Source organism: Acomys minous (genome assembly GCF_964271855.1).
Source record: "Acomys minous genome assembly, chromosome: 6".
Classification (NCBI taxonomy): Eukaryota; Metazoa; Chordata; class Mammalia; order Rodentia; family Muridae; genus Acomys; species Acomys minous.
Window position 1 is genome coordinate 32,236,362 of NC_140487.1, and position 24,600 is coordinate 32,260,961.

General features: G+C 36.8%; 1 protein-coding gene and 1 long non-coding RNA gene across 6 annotated transcripts in view; one reads left to right on the forward strand and one right to left on the reverse strand.

Moving 5' to 3' along the window:
- HGF (hepatocyte growth factor) overlaps nt 1-24,600 on the forward strand; it is a 62,263-nt gene that overhangs the window by 28,267 nt on the left and 9,396 nt on the right. For all 3 annotated transcript variants that reach the window (XM_084787705.1, XM_084787706.1, XM_084787704.1), the window contains 6 exons: nt 10,541-10,715; nt 12,630-12,757; nt 16,314-16,416; nt 17,915-18,048; nt 22,633-22,671; nt 24,446-24,542. In XM_084787705.1, the coding sequence (XP_084643831.1) occupies nt 10,541-10,715; nt 12,630-12,757; nt 16,314-16,416; nt 17,915-18,048; nt 22,633-22,671; nt 24,446-24,542 (676 nt within the window). The remainder of the gene's footprint in view (nt 1-10,540; nt 10,716-12,629; nt 12,758-16,313; nt 16,417-17,914; nt 18,049-22,632; nt 22,672-24,445; nt 24,543-24,600) is intronic.
- The window catches only part of LOC311600700, a 141,093-nt gene that overhangs the window by 27,109 nt on the left and 89,384 nt on the right, over nt 1-24,600 (reverse strand). The window lies entirely within an intron of this gene.

Below are 24,600 nucleotides of genomic sequence, written 5' to 3' on the forward strand. Positions count from 1 at the left end.
GGTCTAAAATGCTAGAATAATCCCAGCCCTAGAACTCTGCTCTGTAGTTCCTGTTTTATACGTCATCCACAGCTGTTTGTCTAATCATATGTGAATTTTTTAATTGGCCATTTTTACTCTTCACTGTTTCCTTTATGCCATAAAGTATTATTTTTCACCATCAGTATTTGGATGAAAGCTTTTCTAAGAGGAGTTATCAATCTATTCACTGTTTTCCTCTTCCAATTTTCCTCAAACCACACTACAAAACCAATGACGTTTCAAAATTCTGGTGACATCATTTTTCATCCTTGAGCTGAACTGTAACACACACACACACACACACACACACACACACACACACACACACACACACACGGGGGCAGGAAGGGAGAAGAGAGAGAGAGAGAGAGAGAGAGAGAGAGAGAGAGAGAGAGAGAGAGAGACAGACAGACAGACAGACAGACAGACAGACAGACAGACAGACAGACATATTGAACGTTTTCCTTGATACCAAATAAAGATAAAACAAAGCATCTTTAATTCTTCTTCCACATTTTTAATGTCCTGAGTGACCTTACAATATACCATTTTTCTTTCTAGAAGTTGTTGTTTTCTGTTCCGGGTACATTTTTAAAAAATTCTTCATTTTCTTTTTGCTATCTCATGTATTTTGAATTTCCATGATAATTCCTTTCCCCATAATGTCCCTTCTGCCTTCACTACTGTTTTCTCTCCTACCTTGTCTAAAACCATACCTCATGTCAATTTTATCTTAGCCATCGTTTTGCCCATAGCTATTCTTTCCTCTTTCTCCTCCTTCTCCTTCTCCTCTGCCACCACCCCCTCTGCCTCCGCCTCTTTCTTTTTGAGGCATTTTGTAGCTCTTGCTGGCCTAAAGCTTATTGTATAGTTCCTGCTGGCTTAATCGTGGGGCATACTTCTGCCTTTGCTGCCCAACTGCTGAGGTTACAGGCGTATGCCATTAAGTACTATTTTCATTATCATTTCTAAATTATCCTTGAGTTGGTCAAATATCTACCTATCTATCTACCTACCTATCTATCTATCTATCTATCTATCTATCTATCTATCTATCTATCTACTTATTTTTTTTTGAATCAATATTTTACTATGTAGCCCTGGCTGCCTTAATACTTTCTATGTAGACCCAACTATTCAATTTGCTGAAATCTGTTTGCCTCTGCCTCCTGAGTACTGGGATTAAAGGCATGTGCCACAATGCCCAGCTAAATACCTTCTTCTACCTTTATTATGTATTTATATCATACAGATATTGCTTTTCATGTCCGTAACTGATCAGAATCTCTTAGGCACTTTTTAAAATTCATTTTTTATTTTTATTTGTTTGTTTCTCTACTCATATCCGGAGGCTCCAGTAAGCAGAGTGCTTGGATATTGTAGGAGTTTAATAAAAAGTTGTTTATGAATTAAGGTTGATTCTTAGAAACTTGGAATGTTTTCACTTTTCTTTTTTGTTTCTTTGTATTTGTTTCTATGATTCTTGATTTCCACATAAATGAGGTCTAATGTGTTGTTCCCCATTTTTCTACCATGGCCTAAGCTCATGCATAACTTAAAGGTTTCAAAATTTGCTGGGCTAATGTGATTTTTGCTGTTTACTGGCTTAGTAGATTTTTCTCTGGTCTTAGGTTATCTCACTTCTGTTATTCTATTTCTTCTCTTCTTTCTTATTTTTGAATTTATAGATGACTTTTATTTGACCAGAATTCTTTCACAACACAGGCATCTATTTGAGGCATTTTGATAGACTGAACTGTACAATCCCTAAATTTAAATATTATAGCCTTAAATCCCCACATCATTATATTTTGGCATATGTATTTTAAAAGGGATTTAACACTAAGTAGAGTTCTAAGAAAGGGCCAACAGCTAGTGGGAATGACGGACTTATAGCAAAAGGAAGAGAGGTTCTTCCTGTGCTCCTTTCTCATGAGAGGACAAGGCAAGCAGCCAGCCATCTGCCAGCCAAAAGAGCCCTCATTAGGACCCAGTGGACCAGGACGTTGGTCTAGGACTTCCCAGTCTCCAGCACTGTGAGATAATAAATCACCATTGCTTATAATACTGAGTACTTGGCACTTTGTTATGACAAAATAGCCATTAATAACAAATACAAAAGCCTTCCTTGTGGTAAAAAAGTCAATATAAGCCCATTTAAAAGAGAGTATCATTATGTTTAAAACTTCAGTGTAGTCAGAGATGCTGAGAAACTATTTATGACATTTTTTTCCTCTTAGAGGAAATCTGACTTTTTCACTGAGTTTTATTGGAAGTTCAAGGCCAAAGTAAAGACTCATAGAAATACAATTTGTATTATATTCTCAGTCAGGAAAAAAAATCACACTATCAATACTCTTCTCGAGGGAAAAGTCTTTCACTTGGATGGCTTTTTCAAGTCATCTTCTAAGAAATAATACTATAGCATTGAAGACCTTTCATGAAGGCCTTGTCCCCTGTGTATTTTGTACCAGAAAAGACTTGGACAAAGTCCAGGGAAATGTTTCAGTATGAGTACTGGCTTCACATGGAGAGCAAACGTGCAAGCAATTTGAGGTTTGTAGTTTGGAGGTCTTTACTACTTTCCCATGTCAACTTTAAAACAAGAAGCTCTTTAAATTTACAGTGGGTCTGATCCTGCCCTTTGTGGTCCAAGAAGCACAAGTACTGTTGACTGGAGTGAGGTTTTATATACTGTACTCAAGTCTCTGGGGCCCATCAGGAGGTGAATCTGGTGTTTCCTTGCCTTCAGTAGCTCTGTTACTGAAGGTATGAGGTGGGATGAACTCCAGGGGATAGTCAGGTGTTTGTCCACTGGCCTGCTAAGCAATTTCTTCTTCACCATTGAAAACATATTAGAAGTACAGGGCTAGGGAGCTGCATCCGGGTAAGAACGTACTCAGCAAGTGTGGGGACATGACTCAGTATCCTTAGCAGCCATGTGAGAATAGGGTATCTGCTCTTCCTATGAATTACCTTCTGTTCTCTTCTGGTCTCTGAATACATCACGGGGAGGATGTCGGGCTTCTTACCTCTGTTGGAAAAATCATTTATTTTTGGCCAGGATTGTAACTTGGGAAATTATTGTGAATGTAAGGGTTTACTTGCGTGTATAACACTTATTAAGCCCTGGGTGTGGCTCTTTAAGACTCTTATACTTTAGCTCCCACTCATAGACATTAATTAAAATAAAGTTTGTCTGCAAAAATCATGCAAGATCTCCACAGATCATTCATAAAATTTGTTTATAATAGCATCTTTTAAAAATTATATATTCCAAGCTGCCCTTGTTCTTATGAGCGACATTCCCCAGCCTGTCAAAGGCTAAGTTATAGGTGCATGTCTCCATGCTTTGTTTGGACTGTCTCTAGAGATTTGTTTCTACTAGGAAAAGATGCCTGCCCTAGAGTTAGATATATTAGTCCTCTTTATCACTTTATCTAAAGATATGTATTCAAACTCGCAAACTGCCTTCCAATGTTCTGGCACCCTGATCATCCTGCACTCAAGACAACAAGGTGAACAAGTGCTTCAAGAAACCCCCGTTGTGTTTGATGGTTTTGTAACAAGACAGTGGACATTTCTGTACTGAATATTGTGTTCCTTAAAATATTTCCAAACAGAAATGGTTGTGTCAATCATCAACGACGAACATTCCTCCACTCCTAGGCCACAGAGGAGCACTTATATATCTTTCCGTCTGTTTCCAAAGCCTGGCCACCACTGACACCCCTGGCAAGATATTTTATTTGTGAGGAACTCTCAAAAGAGTTCCTGGTATGTTCAGTGTGAACTTGGTAGACATACTTGAAAAAATATTTGTGTGTGTGGTGATGATGTATTTCAAAACTATGTTGTTTTATCTTGAGCCGATCAGCTTCAGCAGATACTTGGCTCTGATGCTCTTCTTCCTTAACTCTTAGAATGTCCATGAAAGCCTCTTTCAGACCTTACTCAATCCAAGTACCACACTGAAGGATTAATTACAAAGGAATGCCTTTCCCAACATTTGACAGCCCCTTCCAAATCAATTATCTTGAAACATTTGTTTTACTTTTGCTCCAGGTTTTGGTGTTTATACAGTAGGGCTGCAGAAATAGTTCTGAAATAAGTTATTTTATTTGAAGAATAAGTAAGTGAGCAGTGACATCAGACATTTAGACCACACTTAAATGATCTATGGACAAATCATGTATCATAGATAATATTTATCCTTCATCAGATAATTTTATTGAATAGCTTCAAAGAGTCTCACAATGTTTCGATGATTAAAATTATTTAGTTGCCCTAAGTAGTTGTACTAATAAATCTTCATTCATCCAAATTATTTATTATAGTAACTGCAGAATTATGTAGTTTTTATGAGGCCACTTTTAGCAGCTGAATATGAAGTGAAATAAACACAGACTTACTAACCTTGTATTTAGTGTTTACCAAAAATGAGTATTTTCTTTTGTAGTTAAAATTATGATACATTTACAATAAAATAAAATGAGAAAAGTAAAAACCAAGATATTTAAGACTCTATAGAGTTACAGATGCTTATTAAATTAATAGGTAAAAAAAGATGATCATTATTTTCATAGTTTGTGTCTTTATGAAGCCTAATAAAACATTATGTGTATATATATATAGAGAGAGGAATGTATAAGTTCATCAGTACATATATATATACATATACACATACACATACATATGAAATACATATATATATATATATCTTTGGGTGTGTTTGTACATATAGATATAATACATCTGTATACATGCATATGTTGTGGAGGCCAGAGTCTGATATCATATGGCCCACTCAGTTATTCTACATTTTAGTTTTTGAGACAGAATCTCTGAACCTGTAACCTATTGATTTGGTTATTGGCCACATAACCAACTGTCTCTATGGATTTGCCTGTCTCTGCCCACCTCCACCAACCATCCACTCTTTTTTGGGTCATAGACCCATTGAAAGACCCAGATTTTCTGTGGGTGCTCCAGATCTGAACTCAACTGCTCAAATGTGTGAGGAAGGTACTTTGTTGTCTAAACCATCTTCCTAGCCCCTCATAACATTTTTGTTAACATACTACTGTATTTTTCATCAAAGAATGACTTTTAAAAATATACAGGGGGAGAAGGTCCCCCTCAGTCACAGTCATAGGGGAGGGGAGTAAGGGGAAATGGAAGGGAGGGAGGAATGGGAAGATACAAGGGATGGAATAACAACTGAGATATAAATTAATAAATTATATTAAAAACACTCTAAAAATAATTTTCTATCAAAACCTTAAAAATATTCACCTGAAGTACTGAACATGGTGGTTTATGTCTATAATTCCACCCTTTGGATGGCTGGAAAAAAACTCAAATAATAATTATGGTAATAATAATGATGATGATGATATAAAATGAAGAAATATTTAAAAATTTCTGAGTGAAAGTGAGTGAAAGCCGAGATGAACAGTCAGTTTAATAGTTTAAATGGTGAATATTTTATAATTGTTTAAAAGTGGAAAGTTCTTTAATTATTTCTAGCTGGAAACTTCTTTAGCTGAGATTTATTCTAGCAACAGAGGCTTTCAGCTTGACCCTGGCATTATAGTCGCTAAAACATTAATAAGGTAGTTTCCTAATATTACTATACAATTAATTTTCTTTGTTTAAATTAACTTTTATAAACAATATATTTTAGCATATTTTTCTCTTCCCAAAGTCTTCCCTGATATTCCTACTTCCACATTTATCCAATTTCGTTTTTTTTTCTTTCTCTTTGATTTTATTAGAGTCAGATAATTTTTAAATGTTTACTGTGCCATTTTCTTTTTTATTCACTTTACATCCTGGTCATAGCCCCATCCCTCCTCACTTCCCAGTCTACCCTCCCCATCTCTTCCCTACATCCCTCCTCTTATTCCTCAGTAAAGGAGAGCACCCACTTCCTATCCACACCAGCTCAACAAGTCAATCTGGACTGAGTCCCACCAAGGGGAAGTGATCAAAAAGTTGGCTACAGAGTCCATGTCAGAGTCAGTCCTCACTCCCCTTCCTAGGGGATCCACATGAAGCTTGAGCTGCCCATCATCTACACCATTGTAGGGGGCCTAGGTTCAGTCCATGTACCCACAAAAGCTTCTACCCAAAAGTTACACTGTCTAAAAGTTGTGAAAGGATAAAGATAGAATAGATAAAGCAGAAATTGAGGGAATGTTCAATCAATGTCTGGCCCAACTCAAGACCCACCCCATGGTAGAGAACCCACTCCTGACACTATTAACAATACTCTGCTAACCTTGCAGGCGGAGCCTAGCAGAGCTGTCCTCTGAGAGGCTCCATCGAGAAGTGGATATGAAACAGATAGATGCTTAGCCTCACAGCCAAATATTGAATGATGTGTAGGTAGTCTCATGTAAAAGTGGGAAGAAAGAGAAAAGGACTTAAGTGACAGGAGCTCCATAAGAAGACAAACAGAACACCAACCAAGGACAATACGTGCAGTAAACATTGAACCCCTACCCAGATCTAGCCAAGGGACAGGCATTCTCTACAGATGAGTGATATGTGGGGACTGACTTTCACATGAATTCTGATGCCCCATATTTGACCATGTCCCCTTGATGGGGAGGCCCAGTGGCACTCAGGGGAAGGATAGCAGGCTACCAAGAGGAGACTTGATACCCTATAAGCAAATACAGGGGGAGGATGTCCCCCTCAGTCACAGTCATAGGGGAGGGGAACAGGGTAAAAGTGGGAGAGAGGGAGGGATGGGAGGAAAGAAGGGATAACAATTGAGATGTAATATGAATGAATGAATGAATGAATAAATAAATAAATAAGACAAACAGAGCCAACTAACCAGGGTCCAGAGGGGATTTCAATGGTGGCAGCATGTATAGAGTCAGAATTTTTATAATGTAGGCTTTCCTGAAACTTAAAAATGTGCTTATTCATGTGAAAATTGTGTATTTTATTGGTGTTTTAAATGTATATGCTCCTTGTATTTTTCTATTATGTTACTGCTTACAACTGTTCCTTGCATCTACCAGATATTGATTTCCTTATGAGTTATTGTCATCTTACTTATCTTAACAATCTTCTTCACTAAGTGGATTTCAACTTGTCTTTGAACTAACACATCTATCTAGTCTTCAGGTATTAACTGTCATGGGCTTTCATCAGTATATAAGGTCACACTGAATTGTGAATGATGAGTTGAGGTAGAATGTCTGCTTCCAGAAACCTGCACCCCCACCACGACATCTTTTTTTTTTTTTAATCTAAAAGAAGCTTACACAGTAGAAAAAGCAGTCTTTAAAATTTGTGTATAAGTGAATATATACCATGTGAGTCTTTTGACTTCTGGGTTAACTCACTCAGTATGATCATTTCTAGTTCTATACATTTGTTGCATGGTATATACTCACTTATAGTTGGGCACAAGTCCGAAAGGCATGTCCCACAAAAGTCTTGACTTACCAGGATATTGAGATAGATGTGAGGACATCCTACTGGGACTCTAGGTAAAAGAAATATAGGAGATAGGGAAATTGAAGAAGCCAGAGGGTCCTAGAAACCTACACAAAGAGCATCGTGATGGGTGGATTGGGGCCCAGGGGTATCTGCTCAAACTATTGCATTAACCAAGGACAATACAAGTAGTAAACATTGAACCTCTACTCTCATCGATCCAATGGACAGGACATTCTCCACAGTTATGTGGAGATTGGGGACTGACTCTGACATAAACTCTAGTGCCCCATATTTGACCACCTCCCCTTAGTGGGGAAGGCCTGATGGCACTCAAAGAAAGAATAAGCAGGCTACCAAGATGAGACTTGATAGCCTATGATCATTTAGTCGGGGAGGAGGTCTCCCTCAGTCATAGACCTAAGGGAGGGGAATAGGGTGAAAGCAGGAGATAGGGAGGAACGAGAAGATACAAGAGATGGGATAACAATTGAGTTATAATTGGAATAAATTAATTAAATGATAAAAAATAAAACCTGTTTATATATGAAAACATTCTATCAGGTTCCAAGTTTCCAACTATGACTATTTTATCCTTTTGTGTTTACTTTCTTGGTTCGTATCTGTCAATTCAAAGCATGCTCATTTCTTTGGAATTAGCTTTGTACTAATTTCTCAGAGATATTACAAGCCCATATCTAGACAATATGGCCCTGACTGTGACACTGAGCCACTGACAGACAGTGAGACTGATCTGTGGTGTGCAGGATAACAGGCACGGAACACTAAGCATAGTGCTTGAGAAGACCAGTAACCCAGTACACAGACAAGACAAACAGATAAGGAGGGGAGTAAAGAGGCCAAGTGATTAAAGCACGTGATAACACTGAAAATACCAATTGAAGTATAGTTTTTACTGGCATTCCTAACTGTGAACTCCATTGCATCTTCTGGACTCAAGTTCTTATTGCCATCACCAGTCTGCTAGGCAAGAATTTGTGCCTAAGAGCTAAGCTTAGTCTCTTTTATGTTTCTATGACAATATGGACAATAGTTATCTAAGCTTACAGTCCTGGACGCTGCAAGTCTAAGGCGGAGTCAGAGCAAAGGGCAAGGAACTGATATTGTGTTAAACATCTTGGAAGGGAGAAGAGCAAGAAGCCATATGAGGGGAAGAACAACATATTGAAATTAAGTTTAGGATCTTCAGTACAAACTTCTATCTAAGCCACTTAATAAGACAATATATATATTTATTACTTATGAAGCTGTTGTTTTTTCATCTATCTATTCATCCTTCCATCTATCATTCACCCACCTATCATTGATATCAATGATTTTACATAATACTCATCTCAAATGGCAATATAGAGGCCAATCATTGAACATGTTTATCTTCATTTGAATTTCTTTATAAATTAGAATATTTTTGAGCTAGAGTTCTATTTTCTAAAGGAAATGCATAAAATATGAACTATTTTAAATGAATTAGAACAAAGTTATTATTCTAATACGTTTTAAGGGAAATCAGAGGAAACCATTGTTTTACTGCAAGAGACTACCCCAACAAAAGCAGCTTAATGGAGAGAGAGTTCATTCTGTCTCCCAGTTTAAAGTCACAGTCCACAGGGTGGGAATGGCAAGATGGCCAAGGTCTGAAGTGCTGGTTCACATCACATCCATAGTCAGGAAGCAGAAGTGTGAGTGAGTGCTGCTCAGTCCCCTTCTCTACTTATGCCACCCAGGATGCAGGCCATGGAATTGCATCATTCCTACTCTGTAGGGCTTCCCACCTCCATTAACAAACTCAAGGCCATAGTCATGCTCTGATGCCCATCTCCCAGGAATCCTTGTCGCTGTCCAGCTGAAGTGCTCTTTTGTGTAACTGTCCCTTGTTTATCTTTATTGTTGTTTGTTTGTGTTTACAGAACTTTACAGCATAGGCAGTACTTAGCTTGCCTAAGGGTAAAGAAAATTGGCTCAAGAAAACTTAATGAAGTAAAACATCGGTCTACAAATAAAAGAAAAATTAACTTAGAAAAGTAAAAGGTTGTTTTTAATAATCTTATACTTCTACATATAGAAAGCATAAATAGACCATTCTGTGTTTGTAAAGGCAAGCCTTCTAGTTCTAGGATGTAACACCACAGAGAAATTTACTTAAGTCTAAAACAGTTCAAGATTGTGAAAAATGGCTTTTATCTAAAAATTGTTGCATAATCATTTGTCATAAAGAAGAACAGGGGAGTTTACTTCTTATTAAACAAATCAGGGTTTATGCATTTCTTCTGGGTTTGTTTTGAGGAAGGGTGTTAGCATAGTCCAGGCTGGTCTCAAATTGTGGTCTTCCCTCCTTGTCGGTTAAGTGCCCGGATTCCTTATGTACATCCTTACACTCACCTTCTAGATTGTTTCCCACTATATTTGATTGAGAATACATTCAACACCAAAAGACTGAGTCTGGCTTATAGTAAAAATTAATTTCATGTTTATTTTTATATAGTAAGTAAAATCAGTCTCTGTCTCTCGGTCTATCTCTGTCTCTCTCTCTCTCTGCATATGTGTGTGTGTGTGTTTGTGTGTGTGTGTGCGTGTATGTGTGTGTGTGATTGATAGAAGAAAAATATAGGAACAATTCAATTTTTTAAATCCCCAAAATTTGTTCGAAAAGAAAATAAAGTATCAACCTACAGAGCATTTACCATATAAAAATTTGTTGATGATTAAATTGTTCAATTGTATGTCCTGGAGACACTTGCCTTTAGGAATGACATTGTAGTCCTTTCAGAAAGAACTTATTTTAGCATGTGCATGATAGAGATATGTGGAAGCAAATTTATTTCAGAATTTCATGAAAAAATTAATCTAGGGTTAAGATGAAAGGAAAATTGGAATGATAATAGGGATATGTTAATTTAAAATTTTTTACTTCATTTAATTATCTTTTAAATTTTAGAAATGATAAAAAAAAAATCCCTGGTACCCTAAATAGAACACATACTGAATGGGTAATGGCGTGATGAAAGGTATTCTTTAAGTTCATATTTTTTTCTACCAATAGCTCATGGTGCTGTGAATGACACTGAGGTCCCCTTGGAAACAACTGAATGCATTCAAGGCCAAGGAGAAGGCTACAGGGGAACCAGCAATACCATTTGGAATGGAATTCCCTGTCAGCGCTGGGATTCGCAGTACCCTCACAAGCATGACATCACACCTGAGAACTTCAAGTGCAAGTGAGTCAATTCTGGGAAATGCTGCAAATGTCAGTGAATCCCAGGGAAATGGATAGCTTGCTTGTTACTCAGTCTGTACTACAGTTTAATGGCCTAGGTATATTTAAGAGCAAAACGGGAGATAATCTTTTCAGGCCTCATTAAACATTTTTAACAAGCATTCCAGGTAATGCTGATCTAGAGGGCTGATAAACCATATTTTATAAAACACATCTTTAGGTTCTTTTTCATTACAGTTTTTTCCCTGTATGATTTACTTAAGGAATTAATTTTTCGTGAAAGCTGTCTGGTTTCAGACTAGATCCTTTTCAATTTTTCTTATTTGCATGAAGGCAAGGATTGCATTTTATTCTTTTACAGTGATACACACTTTGATTTCTGTCAACAATTCAAATTATTAAGCTTTCAGCCTTAAAAGTCCATGAACAAAATTATTTTCAGTAGTGTAGGTGTTTTCAATTATTTCTGGATCTGTGAAAATAATGAGAATCAAAAATATGTAAATCAGCCAAATCAAAGAAACTGGCCTCCAGTATTAATTACATTGTGGTTATGAACTTTCCTCACAATTCCTTGCCCACTGATTGTCTTATTAGATAACTGCAATACTGCTTTCATGTGTTTTTAACTTGTCCACGTTGTTAGAAGGAGCATGAAAACATTAGTTTCTTTTGAAATTTATAACATACACGCCATGCATAGAGGCTTTTCTGCATTAGCATCAAAAAATAACATATATTGGCTTTATATAATTGGCTTTTAATAAGACAATCTGACAAAACAGGATGGAGAGTTCTGGAAAGGAGGTCTGTAGGTTGCGAGTGCACTTGCACGCGCATGCGTATGCTAGTTAAGTCATTAGTTTTTGTCCTGACTTTTTTCATTATTTTATAAGCACATAATTTATATTTGTCCTTCTGGTTTAACTTCTATCATGCCCATGACACAACCCTATACTCTACTTATGCAAAGGTCTAGTTTGACAAGATTGATTATTACTTGTTGCTTTTCTGACTAGATGCAAATCTACGCATCAGAACCTTGTGTGTTTCCTGTGTTCCATTTGGATATGTATGAAACTGAAAAGCTCTTAATTGTACTGACACAAGCACTGTCCCTTGCAGATGAGTACGCATGTGTGCTTCCACGATTTGTTTAATGTGAACCTTATAGTAAGAAATAAAGACATGGCTGGTGATGGAGATTAGGATAGAACTGTGAACACATTGTTTTGACTTTCAGCACCACAGTACATAGATAAATATGCCAGGAAAATAGTCTTAAATATAAAGAACTTTAATGGACACTGGAGACTAGGGAAACTGCATTTCCAGTGAAAAAACTGGCAAAAGATACGCATGCCTTTCACCGACATCTTCCTCTACAGTTAGGCATGCATATTATAATCACTTCTTAATTTTTTAGTAACATTTATAACAGTAATAAATAACTTCTCTAAACTGAAAAAAAAACCCTATTCATTTAGAAGAAATATGTGCACCAAATTACATCTATCAAAGAAATACTTATTCATATAAAGGAAGAAAATTACCTTTATTTGAGTGTTTGCATAGTTTCAATTTTCATTTAAGTAAGAGAAGTGGATATAAGAAATTTTTCTTCTTCAGAGGGAATGAGTTCTTCATTTATATATATGGAGCCAAACTTTGAGACTGAACGAGAAAAACTGAGAGCTGCTGCCTCTGTGGTCCCTCAGGCAGCAGTGTGCCTGGGGAACTCTGAAGTTTGGAGGACAGTGTTTATTTTACTACCCTGGGGAGTGTGTGTGGTGTATACGGAGCTCCAAGTTATTATCACTGCTCTAATCTAAACCATGCGTACATCTGGGATCCTAGAAACATAGTGGTGCTAGCTTCACCAGGCGATTTACCTTAACATGCTTCCTCTCAATAGGGACCTTAGAGAAAATTACTGCCGCAATCCAGATGGGGCTGAGTCACCATGGTGTTTTACCACTGATCCAAACATCCGAATTGGCTACTGCTCCCACATTCCCAAGTGTGACGTGTCAAGTGGACAAGGTAATAGCTGACATTTTGTAATACGGGCGTGAGTAAATCCACGGGAAATGTCTATAGAGAGGACATATTCTATTTCTTTTGTTTTTTCAAATTTATTTATTTATTATCATTTATTCACATTACATCCCAATTGTTATCTTCTCACTCTTATCTTCCAGTTCCCATCCTTCCTCCCTCTTCTGCCCTGTTACCGTCCCCCAGACTTCTGAGTTGGGGCTCCTTCCCCACTGTCTGACCACAGTCTATCAGGTCTCATCAGAGTAGCTTGCATCCTCTTCCTCTGTATGCCTGCAAGGCTGCCCTGCCAAGGGGACAGTGATCAAACTGCAGGCACTGGAGTTCATCTCAGAGGCAGTCCCCACCCTCCCCTCTGCAGACACACATGGAGAATGAGCTGTCCATCAGCTATATCTGAACGGGGGGGGGGGGGGTCTAGATATGTTGCATGTTGAACTGTTCTTGAGGCTCACAAGGAAGAGCACATGGAGTCCGAAAGGTATATTTTATATATTCATTCCTTTGTTAACTCATTTAATATTTATTTACTCATTTATTTAGTTAGCTATTATTCACGAGAGGGTGTAGTGCTATGTAGTGGCTACATAAAACCCGTACCATCACACAAAACTAAACACCCGGCTCTAGAGAACTACTTTTTTATATTTTGGTTGTGAGCCTAGCCTTTCATGGCTGAGCCATTTCTCCAGCCCAAAAATTCTTTTTTTTTTTTTAAATTATTTATTTTTAATTTATACATCCCGATTGTAGCCTGCTCCCTCATTCCCTCCTGGTCCCCACCCTTCCTCTGTCTTCCCACTTCTCCCTCTCCTGTAGTCCTCAGAAAGGGGGAGCCCTCCTACCCTACCTGCTGCTCCCAGCCTATCAAGTCTCATCTGGACTGCTTGCATTCTCTTCCTCTGTGGCCTGGCAAGGTTGCCTTGCCATGGGGAAGTGTTCAATGAGCAGGCAAGAGAGTCCGTGTCAGAGGTTAGCCCGTCCTCCACATATTATGGGACACACGTGGAGACTGTGCTGTCTGCCTATTGACTACATCTGAGCAGAGGGGCTAGGGTCTTCTCTATGCATGGTCCTTGGTTGGTGCAGCAATCTCTGCAGGCCTACCAGGACCCAGATTTGTTGGCTCTGTTGTTCTTTTTATGGAGCTCCTGTCCCCTCGAGGTCCTTCAATTCCCCCAACTCTTTCATAATACTCCCTGTCATCTGCCCCTAAATTTGGCTGTGAGTCTCAGCATCTGCGCTTTGATCCCCTGCTAGGAGGAGTCTTTCAAAGGACATCTATGGTAGGCTCTCATCTTGTCCCCTCTTTCTGACCACTCCTGTTTGCCCTTATGAATGAGAATCAAGAAACCTCCCTAAGGTCCCCTTTGTTATTTAGCTTCTCTTTAGTAAGCAGGAAACATGTAAAATGAAAATGCCAGTGGCTTGTTATGTAAATTTGTCGCTAAATACCAGAGAGAAAATGAGCTACAAATGAGAGGTGAGGGGTGTAGCAATGGCCATCTGTGTAAAGTATAAAATGATTTAAGGAGTCAGGAGGTCAGAGAGCTGTGCCCTCCATGCATACATGTGAAGAACATCCTGGGGAGATGTAAATTCAAGTAGTTCAAGAGGAAGGAGTACTTGAAAATTTGAACAGGAAATGAATTCTTTCACTCTGACTGTCACCAAATGAGCAAGATGGACCAGTAAACAAGGCTATATAAAGGCAATAGTGTTCAATTGTATTGGGCTCGCAGGAGCTCTCAGACTGATGCACGGGAAGTGTTGGTGTATTGCTATGAAGTTCTGTGATCTGATTGGAGCTTCAGCTGGATCACACTGGCTGCCTCAGAGAAATAGACTTCTTAGGGAGGGCTACAGATAAGCGGGCCAAGAAGCAGTGTTTCAGCAGATCCTGCCAAAGGAAGTGACTGTGACCTGGGTGTTAGTGAAAGTGACCTTTAGTGCTGTGTTTAGATAAAATGCAACTGACTTGGAAAGAAGAGCTGGTTCAGGGAGCAGTAGTAGATAGATTGAGTTTACTCTGTGGAAATAATTAATCAGTGGTGAATAATCACGTTGCACTCTGGACACATGTTGATGTGCAGTAAATTGAGAGCTATACTTTTAGTGATTATATTCTGGTTCACATAAACTTAAAAATCATGGCCATTGTCATGAAAGGTCCAATTTTACCCTAAAACTCCATTTCTTAGGCTCATGGCACTGTGTACACTTTTGTCCTTTAACATTTCCCCCAGTGGCACTGTTGTGGAGCAGCTCGGAAAACAGAGCTGTAGAACGAGCCACAGAAGAGTTCATTTAGTCAATCTCACTATTTGGTAGTCTTAAAGGTCAACTGGAAATAATGTTAAAACCAGTAATTAGGGAACATTTGTTGGCACGTGAGTCTTCTGCATCCTTGCTGAAATTATGGTAGAAGAAAATGAACACAGCTCTTTTTAGAGCTTCTGCTTTGAACTGAGTTACTTTTATACATACAGGCTTGCTTACATACAGAAAGAGCACATACACACACAGACACACACAGACACACACACACACACACACACACACACACACACACACACACATCAACACATGCCTCAGCATTTTGTGAAATTTGCTTAGAAATAGGATGGCTACACAGTTTCAAACCCAGGCAGGTTTAGGATCTGCTGTTATTGCTACATACAAAGAGAATTTTTTCCTTCCCATTTCTTAATTTACTGACCAGATGCATCAGTTATCATGCTCCCAAATTGACATCATGTGCCCAGGCGTCATACTCTGAAGAAAACAAACTATTACCTATGTGGTTTTCCTGTCAAGCATCTTTAAGTTGATCTCATGAGTGAGAAAATAATTAGACCAATTGAAACTTAAGAACATTTTTACAATGGCTGTCTTGTGTGACTCAGCATGCCAAGATCACAAGAAACCAAAATCTAAATACAAGGAACTGACTGGTGTAGATTTTTATTGTTATTTTTATACATTTTCTGTGCAGTGAAGAGCTTCAAAAGAAAATTCTTGGGAATACAAAGATCATTTTAAATGTTTTTGGTGTTCCAAAGAGCTGCCTGTCTGATTTTCTTCTTCTTCTTCTTCTTCTTCTTCTTCTTCTTCTTCTTCTTCTTCTTCTTCTTCTTCTTCTTCTTCTTCTTCTTCTTCTTCTTCTTCTTTGTAAATGTGAGAGATGTTATTATGTAAACATTTACAATGGGAATCAAAAGTGTAGTTTTTTTGTTTGGTTTTGTTTTTTTTGAGACAGGATTTCTCTGTGTAGCTTTGGCTGTCCTGGACTTGTAGATCAGGCTGGCCTTGAACTGACAATGATCCTCCTGTCTCTGCCTCCCAAGTACTAGGGTTAAAGGCATGTGCCACCGCGCCTGGCTGTGTAGAGATATTTTAATCTGAGATATTTCTCACTAATTCACATAGATGTTAGTTTCTGTTTTCATTGTTAAGTTGATTTTGATGGTTTCACATGCTTACAAAATATTTATGTTTTACCCTACACAAGAGTGTTGAGTCTTGTGTATTTTATGCCTAGATTGTTATCGTGGCAATGGGAAAAATTACATGGGCAACTTATCCAAAACAAGGTCTGGACTTACATGCTCAATGTGGGACAAGAATATGGAGGATTTGCACCGGTAAAAGATTTTTTTCTTTCACTTATAAATTGTGATGATAGTACCAATCAGGTATATTCAAATATACATAGTTATTTCCTTCCATTTTTTAATAGAGGAAGACAAAAGAAACTATGGAGTATTCTGTTTATATAATTTATGCTATTGTTCTTTCTCTACAGCAAATGTTTAAGTATATAATATAAGCAGTATGTATTTGTTGAACACTTCATATTAGATCTGAAATATAATAGATACTGTGAGGAACATGAAAATGTGGACATGTAGTTTGATCCCAAATTTCATCAAGGATCTAGTCACACAGACAGAAGCTTTACATAACTCAACAAGACAGTATGGCGGCCAGGTCAAAGGTGATAGTGTTAGTAAAAATAAGACTAATAATAGTGTGCAAAAGAAATCAACAATAATTTTTATATGCATATTTAAATTAAATATCCACTTGACACGTAAAATTTATGGAAACCGTGTCTCTCTAGCAGTTGTAATGTATAAAACTTTGAAGTCATTACAGAAATATACTTAGGAAAATATTTATATTTTCAAGAAATATACATATTCACATTGGATATTTTCTTAAAGAAGGTAACATTCACAAAACACTAGAAATAGTATCAGCACTTGCAAAATCATAAATGAAGACTGACATATAGTCTTTACTTAAAACAGATTCTCAGTAAATATGGCAGAATATACACACTAGAATAAGGGAAAAGTATGTAAGTTAGGATCCTTCAATTAAATGCCTGCCACACATCTTTTTACACCAGTTTTGTACTGCTTTATCATTATATTATTATATGGGAGATATTTCTCTGTGTGGATAAGAAATCAAGTATTCAGAGAGGTTGGATTACTTTACTTCAGGTCATGTCTTAAATATAAAATTCCCTTCTAAATAGTATGCTACAGTGGTTGATATTTTTTAAAATTTATTGACTTCAAAATCAAACAAGATAATGTATATAATATTTTTAGACAGGTTGCTTTTAGATCATGATCATTTACAACTCAATTTTGTAATTTGTTACTTAGCTGTCAGAAAACTCTATGTTGCCAGTATTAAGCCAAGAGAAATTTAGAATTTAATTGACAACTCATTTCTCGTTCGTTGTGATGATTGTATTGCTAGTGAAGATGCTTATTTGTGTGAAAGATTAAAAATTTTTTTACAGTAGCTTGTATTTTGTACGTATTTTATAATTTAATATTCAACATCTAACTGCTTTCGTTTAGATAATGTTTTCTATATTTTATGCATAAAATTGTTATTTTGCACTGTAAAATCTCTCACCACTCTATGCATACTATTTATTGAGCTTCATTCCGTATACTCTAAACGTGTAAGTTGAAAGTGTGCTTCGAAACTACAAGAAAGATAGCCAAGGCTTGTGTTGGGTATGTAATGAGGGAGGTGTGTTAAGATCATATCTCCTTGTGCCATTGTGTTTCTCTTGGCTGGAAGAGACACTTCCTAATGTTCAGCTTGTTTTCACAGTCATACCTTCTGGGAGCCAGATGCTAGCAAGCTGAATAAAAATTACTGCCGGAATCCGGATGATGATGCCCATGGACCTTGGTGCTACACGGGCAATCCTCTTATTCCTTGGGATTACTGCCCCATTTCCCGCTGTAAGTAGTACATGTCATGTTCTTCCTCAGTTGGAATGTTTCAAATGTACTGCATCTCCACTAAAACAACTTCTTAATCAGAGGTTACAATGATGTAGGACTCGGCAACTGATTCCAAACAAGCAGTTCTCCAGAGAGCAATGAACACAGCCTGTCTCCTCTGTCTGTTCTTCTCCCTTCCCTCCCACCAACCCTCCACTCACCTCCTCTTTCTACACTATTTTCCCCTCCCTTTCTCTCTCCTTTCCTCGTTCTTTATTTCTCCTTCTCTTCCATGATCTTTTTATTTATCACTTCTTTTCTAGAATAAAAGCAATTATGCAAAAAAAGCAATTATGCTTCTTTAAAAGTGTTCGTATCCTCAGAAACTTCAATTTAAAATTAAAAAGTAATAAACTGTCATGGTGTTACTATATTTGGGCCAAAAGACTCATCCCAGCACGAACACTGCCTATTCATCACTGAGTATAGTAGAGCTCCTGGTAAACTTTCTACTTCTGCAAAGTCTGTGAGAAGACTTGAAATCCTCTGTAGTAAAACACGAAAATGCATGGAGGTTCAATTATACTTTGTAAAATGTGTTTTAGTATTACTATTTAACATTAGTAATAAAAGTTAAGATAATTTTGTTTAAAACTATAATGTATAAGTGCTAGGTATAAATTTCATTTTACATATTTCATAAAAGTATGTGCTGTGTATTTCATATTTAATGAGATATAGTAATAAATAAAAATGTGACAATTCAGGAGAAATGACAAAAAGTTAGCCTTTTGGAATGAATATAGTTAATAAGCAAATGCAAATTAAAAATAAAAAAGAAGGCTGGATATCAAGAGAAATCATTTCAAAATGTCTGATGGCAAATGATAAAAATGATTGCTAGTATTCAGTACTGGTGAGCACATGTCACCCAGTGCAACACTACTTTGGGTAGTAGGAAATCCTGTCTATACGTCAATTTTGACAAATGTATCAAAAGAAACACATATGTGATTTCCCTATTTCTTCTGGTTATGTTGTTCTGGGATCTAACCCAAGGCTGAATCTTCTACCAAGATCTGGCTTGTGGCTCATTTCTGGGCACTCATATTGCATCGTTGTATCTTTAAGCAACATTCTATGATTAAGAATAATAAAGGCTTATATAGTATACAATCATAGAAGAATTTTTGAAAAGCTGGCCTTTAAAATAGATCATACTAATTTCCATGTTAAGTATTGCTCAACCTAGAACAAATGTATAGACCAGAGGGATTGAGGGCTTGTGTGTGGCTTGACTTATAAACTTAAGGCAGGCAGCACTCATGATTTTCAGGATTTCAAAAACAGATATACAACTGACTTCTGCAAACTAAAATCATCAAGATGCCGTTGAAAGATATCAGTATGTTACTAGTGTTTGATTAAATGCTCTTACCAATAACTCTTTTTTATTTCAGTGTATACTGGACGTTAATTGCAATAAATATTTTCACAATGTCATTTTTCCACTTATATTTATAGGCAGGGTTTATTTACATTTTCTCCTTGGTGAAAAGCTAATACAATTTATCTTTAGAAGATTGAGCTCTTATTATTTATTTAACCTCAGAGACAATATTCATCATTTTTCACTATATCTTTTTCTCACAAAACATGTGAAGATTTGAAATTGCCAAATAGTATCTAGCATATGTGGTGGTGTGGAGTTCATCAAATAGGTAATAATGAAGATATGGCTATATGAATTCTGTATGTACACTGACCCACACATACATACACTTTGTGTAGCTTAAGTAAATTGTAGTTATTGAGAGTGTAGTGGTTGATTTCAACTCAGATTTCCTAAGTAGAAAAAACAGTTCTATGGTTCTACAAGTATATATAAGTAAAAAAAAAAAAAGCTCCTTATCCTACTTATGACATGTATTCTGTATTTGCAAAATTCTATAATGGAAGTAATAATTGTACTGGGCTACTGTGAATAGAATCTATAAGTACAAAACTTTTTTATTTACCTGTTATTACAATATGATACTTATAGAAATTATTTATATATTATTTCTTAACCTCAAGCAATTTGCAGTATGGAGGAAACACTTATAAAATAACACAATCCTCCTCTAAGTATACATTAACATAAGAACAATGGGAAATAGATATTTTAGTGGAGAAATAAGTTATACTCATAATATTTTAAATTTTAATGCAAAAATTTAACTGTATGAATGAGGTTCTTCATGTTTTCAGGAAGATCCAAAATACTATAATGTGAGGCTCTCCAAATATGTGTACACACACACACACACACACACACACACACACACGCTTTCCAACCTTTCATAAGTAAAACTTTCATAACTGATACAATTATAAAGTTCTCAGATTAAAGTTGAATCATGGAAACAAGCTTCATTGCTCATTTGTCAGGTATGAGTAGCGGGGCAACAGAGGAAGGAAAGTGAAGGAAGGGATGCATGGCTAATGCTCAACAGTGAGGCAGAGACAGCACACTAAACAGTTCCATGGCGTTTTCCCTACAGCATGCACCAGAAGAACTTAGAATGTTCAGACAAACCCAGAAAACTACCGTCCCCAGAATCTGGTTGTACATGACATTTCAGCTTAGTTTTAAGTTCAAGAATAGTAAAATAGAAGAATCAAAATAACAGTTCATTATCCTTGAGTCATTAATTATTACAACTTCAGATATAAGATCCCTTTAAATGTGTTAAAGTAAATAAACACCTAAACACCAAGTAACCAGCCGTGGAACTGACTGTATTTAGTTTGGCCTTTACTATAGAACGCATATCTTAATCTCTGTTGTGACAATGTAAGGGATGAATACCACATTACTCAAACATTTCAAGTCATGAAATTGAATACACAGCAAATATTTTTGCTGAGTTAGTGGCTATCCATTGTCTTTCCTTGTACAATGACCTGAAGACCTACGCCTTGCAGGACTGTAAGGGAAGACCATCTGTAGGCTTTGTTTTTTGTTTTGTTTTTGTTTGTTTGTTTTTTACCAACCTACTTTATTTTGGAGTCTTTAATAGCTACACCTCCCTTCCAACCCACCTGTCTTAGACAGGAGAGAAAGGAGGTTAGTGGGGACAGGAGAAGTAGACCTTTTTAGACTTAGTTCCTTGGAGCAATTCCACTCTTTGTCCTCAGCTGGAAGGAGGAGCAGCAGCTGAACCCAGACCCTGGAAGCGGTCCCTGGAGTGTTTCTCTCTAGGAGGGTCTCAAAGTGGAGCGATGAACAGAGAAACAATGATATAAAGGGATGTCAAAACCAGAAACCCAAGCCTCGGAGTTGGGGATAGATATATATCTTCTCAGATTCTGTACTAAGATGTTTGTCAGCTGGCAAAGACCGTGCCCCCCTTCCCCCAGGAGGCAGTTCATTTTCTAGTGGACAAACAGCACGTGTCCTTTCACAAGTCTTTTTCACATCCCACACTTGCGATCAAGCAGAAACATGTTTATATCCACTACAACTGTCCACATAAAGTAAAAGAAAATGATGAAGAACATTTTTTTGCTGTACATTTATCCACCTATAATATCTCAACCTAGAGACATAAATCGAAACCCTTTTGTGTGAATTAAGCCTCCCAAGAACTCTCATAAATAACAACCACATTTGCATTCCAAAGGTGTCTATATGCCATTATTGTTTTGTTGCTGGATTATCTGAGCTCAGGGCATTTCCAGGGATTAATGGCCAGCTGGGTTTAGAGAGAGCCTGGCTGAACTCTAGGCCATCAATTCTGCAGTTAAGACCTTAAGCTTCAGGAAATGTCTTGTATCTCATTCATTACTATTCAAGTTCTTCCAAAATCCTAGCCTCTTTTAAGCTTTTCTTTATGCAGTAATTAAGCTCCAGTAGAGAGTTCATGGAAAAGGAATAAGTCATGAAAATTCAGGTATAGTTATGTGTAGTGGTGTTTTCTTTTTACTATACTCCCTCCCCAAACATCTGGAAAAGCTAACTTTTGGCACATTCTATCAACAAAAATAATTATTATCCTCGTTTCTGAAGAGATGACATTAATCTCTATTTTGCAAATTCTTGCAAAGATTTACAAAGCATGTGCATTTTCAATGATCTTCAATCATGTATAAATAAAAGTAGCTTTTAGAAAAAGCAAACAGTTCCAAATTCAGTGAAAATAAACCAGTTAGTCTATATGGAGTCTCCACTCAGACAGTAATGAATATGACTGCTTATATATGGAATGACTATGGTGTATTTCTCAGAAAGAGATAATCTCCAGCTATTGTATAGAATTCAGTGTGTCAGAAGCCAAGAAGCCACACACACCTGCAGCCTATATAGTCACAAAACAAGACTTTGCCCACATTATGTAGTACCAAGCACAATGTCAAACAGGACAGAATTACTCAGAAAAGTTATTATATTTAAATTTTATTTTAATATCAATAATGTTAATAAGTTGCTCATTTTTAAAGATATGAAATATTAATAATTTTAATAAGTTATAAATAATTAGATTCCAATGACATCATTTGGTTTTATATAGATGTATGTGTACAGGTTTATAATATTTATCATAATATTTATTTCTACAGGTGAAGGAGATACCACACCTACAATTGTCAATTTGGACCGTGAGTAGTATTCAAAATATTAAATATAATTGACTTTCTATATCTCAAAATCATTTCATGATTATCTTCATAAATAGAATAAGAATAGAAAAAAGTTATAAATAAGTATGGTTTATATGAAAATATTTAAAACCACAAAAATCTCTTCTAAAGTCAATGTGTTTCTTTTCATTTTATGGCTAAGTTATGTGCATGTGTGTGCCTGAATGGGGGTTTGTGCACATTGGTGCAATAAGTAGCCCAAGGAGAACAGAAGATGGTGTCAAATCCTCTGGAGCTGGTAGTGAGGCACCTGATGTAAGTGTTGGGAACTGAACTCAGGTCCTCTGCAAGAGCAGTGCTACTGAACCATTTCTCCAGCTTCTACTTGACTTTATTTTTAAAATATACACTTCCCTGAATATGGATGTGAAATAGTTATAAGACCTGAATTTGACTTTGAAAAGAGAATTTACACACTTTTAATTTGGGGGAATACCAATAGCAATTGACTGCACTTATATATACGACCCTCTAAAGGACATGAGAATACTAATGGCAGAAATGATCAGGACAGGTTTCGAACATTCGTATAGTATATATATTTTGTTCTGCTTTAAAGTTTTTTTTTTTTACCAGCCCTGTGGTCTGTTAATAGAGATGACAGCATCAGAGATAGTCACTTCATATTTACAGCCACAATCTAGCAGAAGCATTTGTTTCTATTTTTCGCATATTTTTTAGGCTGAAAGAAGTTATTTATATATTTTGTTATTTACAAACAACAAACAAATAAACAAGCACCCATTTTCTGTGCCCCATGCTGAGGAAGCAAATGAAAATCTAATCTAGACCATGGACAGAGTACAAGAGACCAGATAGAGAACACAGCACAGGGTGAAGAGAACACTAATTCAGCTCATTTGGACATGACAGTCTGGTTATAATAATGCCATTAGGCATAAACTTCATGAGTAGAATGCTAGTAATGAATTTCAAAACTCTTCCCTTTCAAATTAAGAATAAATGATTATAATTTTGTACTTTTCTCACTTTGGCTATTTCAGTGGTTCTCAACCTGTGGGTCGTGACTCCTACACAGGTTAACTGACCCCTTCATTGAGTTGCATATCCTGCATATTAGATAGTAACATTGTTCTCATAACAGTAGCATAATTAGCTAGGCAGTGGTGGTGCACACCTTTAACCCCAGCACTTAGCAGGCAGAGGCAGGTGAATCTCTGTGAGTTCGAGGCCAGCCTGGTCTACAAAGCGAGTCCAGAACAGCTAAGGCTACACAGAGAAACCATGTCTCAAAAAAACCAAAACAAACAAATAGAAAACCAAAACAAACAAACAAACAATAAAAAACAGTAGCATAATTACATTTATTGAATAGCAATGAAAATAATTTTGGTTATGGGTTCCCTAGAACACGAGGAATTATATTAAAGGGTCACAGCATTAGGAAGGTTGTGACGACTGGGATATTTCACTGTGTACTGAGATCAGTGAAAAAACACACTGGTGCTAGATTTGGAGAACTTTGTCTGGGTGCATTGTGAGCTAAGCTATTGTCATTCTCACTGTGGGCCTGTCTACTTTTGGTTTTTCTGTGTCACTCAATAGCAAAGATGAAGATGGTAAGTACCATGCACTTGATATACAGTTGTGGCCTAACCTTAAAAGATTGCTTTAAAAAAAATCACACTAGCCACACCTGTTTAGCTATCACTGAATAATAAAAGTAAAAGGCACTGTCTTGACAAATCTTTTATGTGGTCCTGTTTTTTAGATCCTGTAATATCCTGTGCCAAAACAAAACAACTGCGAGTTGTAAATGGCATTCCAACACAAACGAATGTAGGGTGGATGGTTAGTTTGAAATACAGGTAATTATTAATGATTACAAATCACAATATTCTGAAAATTTGCAAAACAGTATTCTCA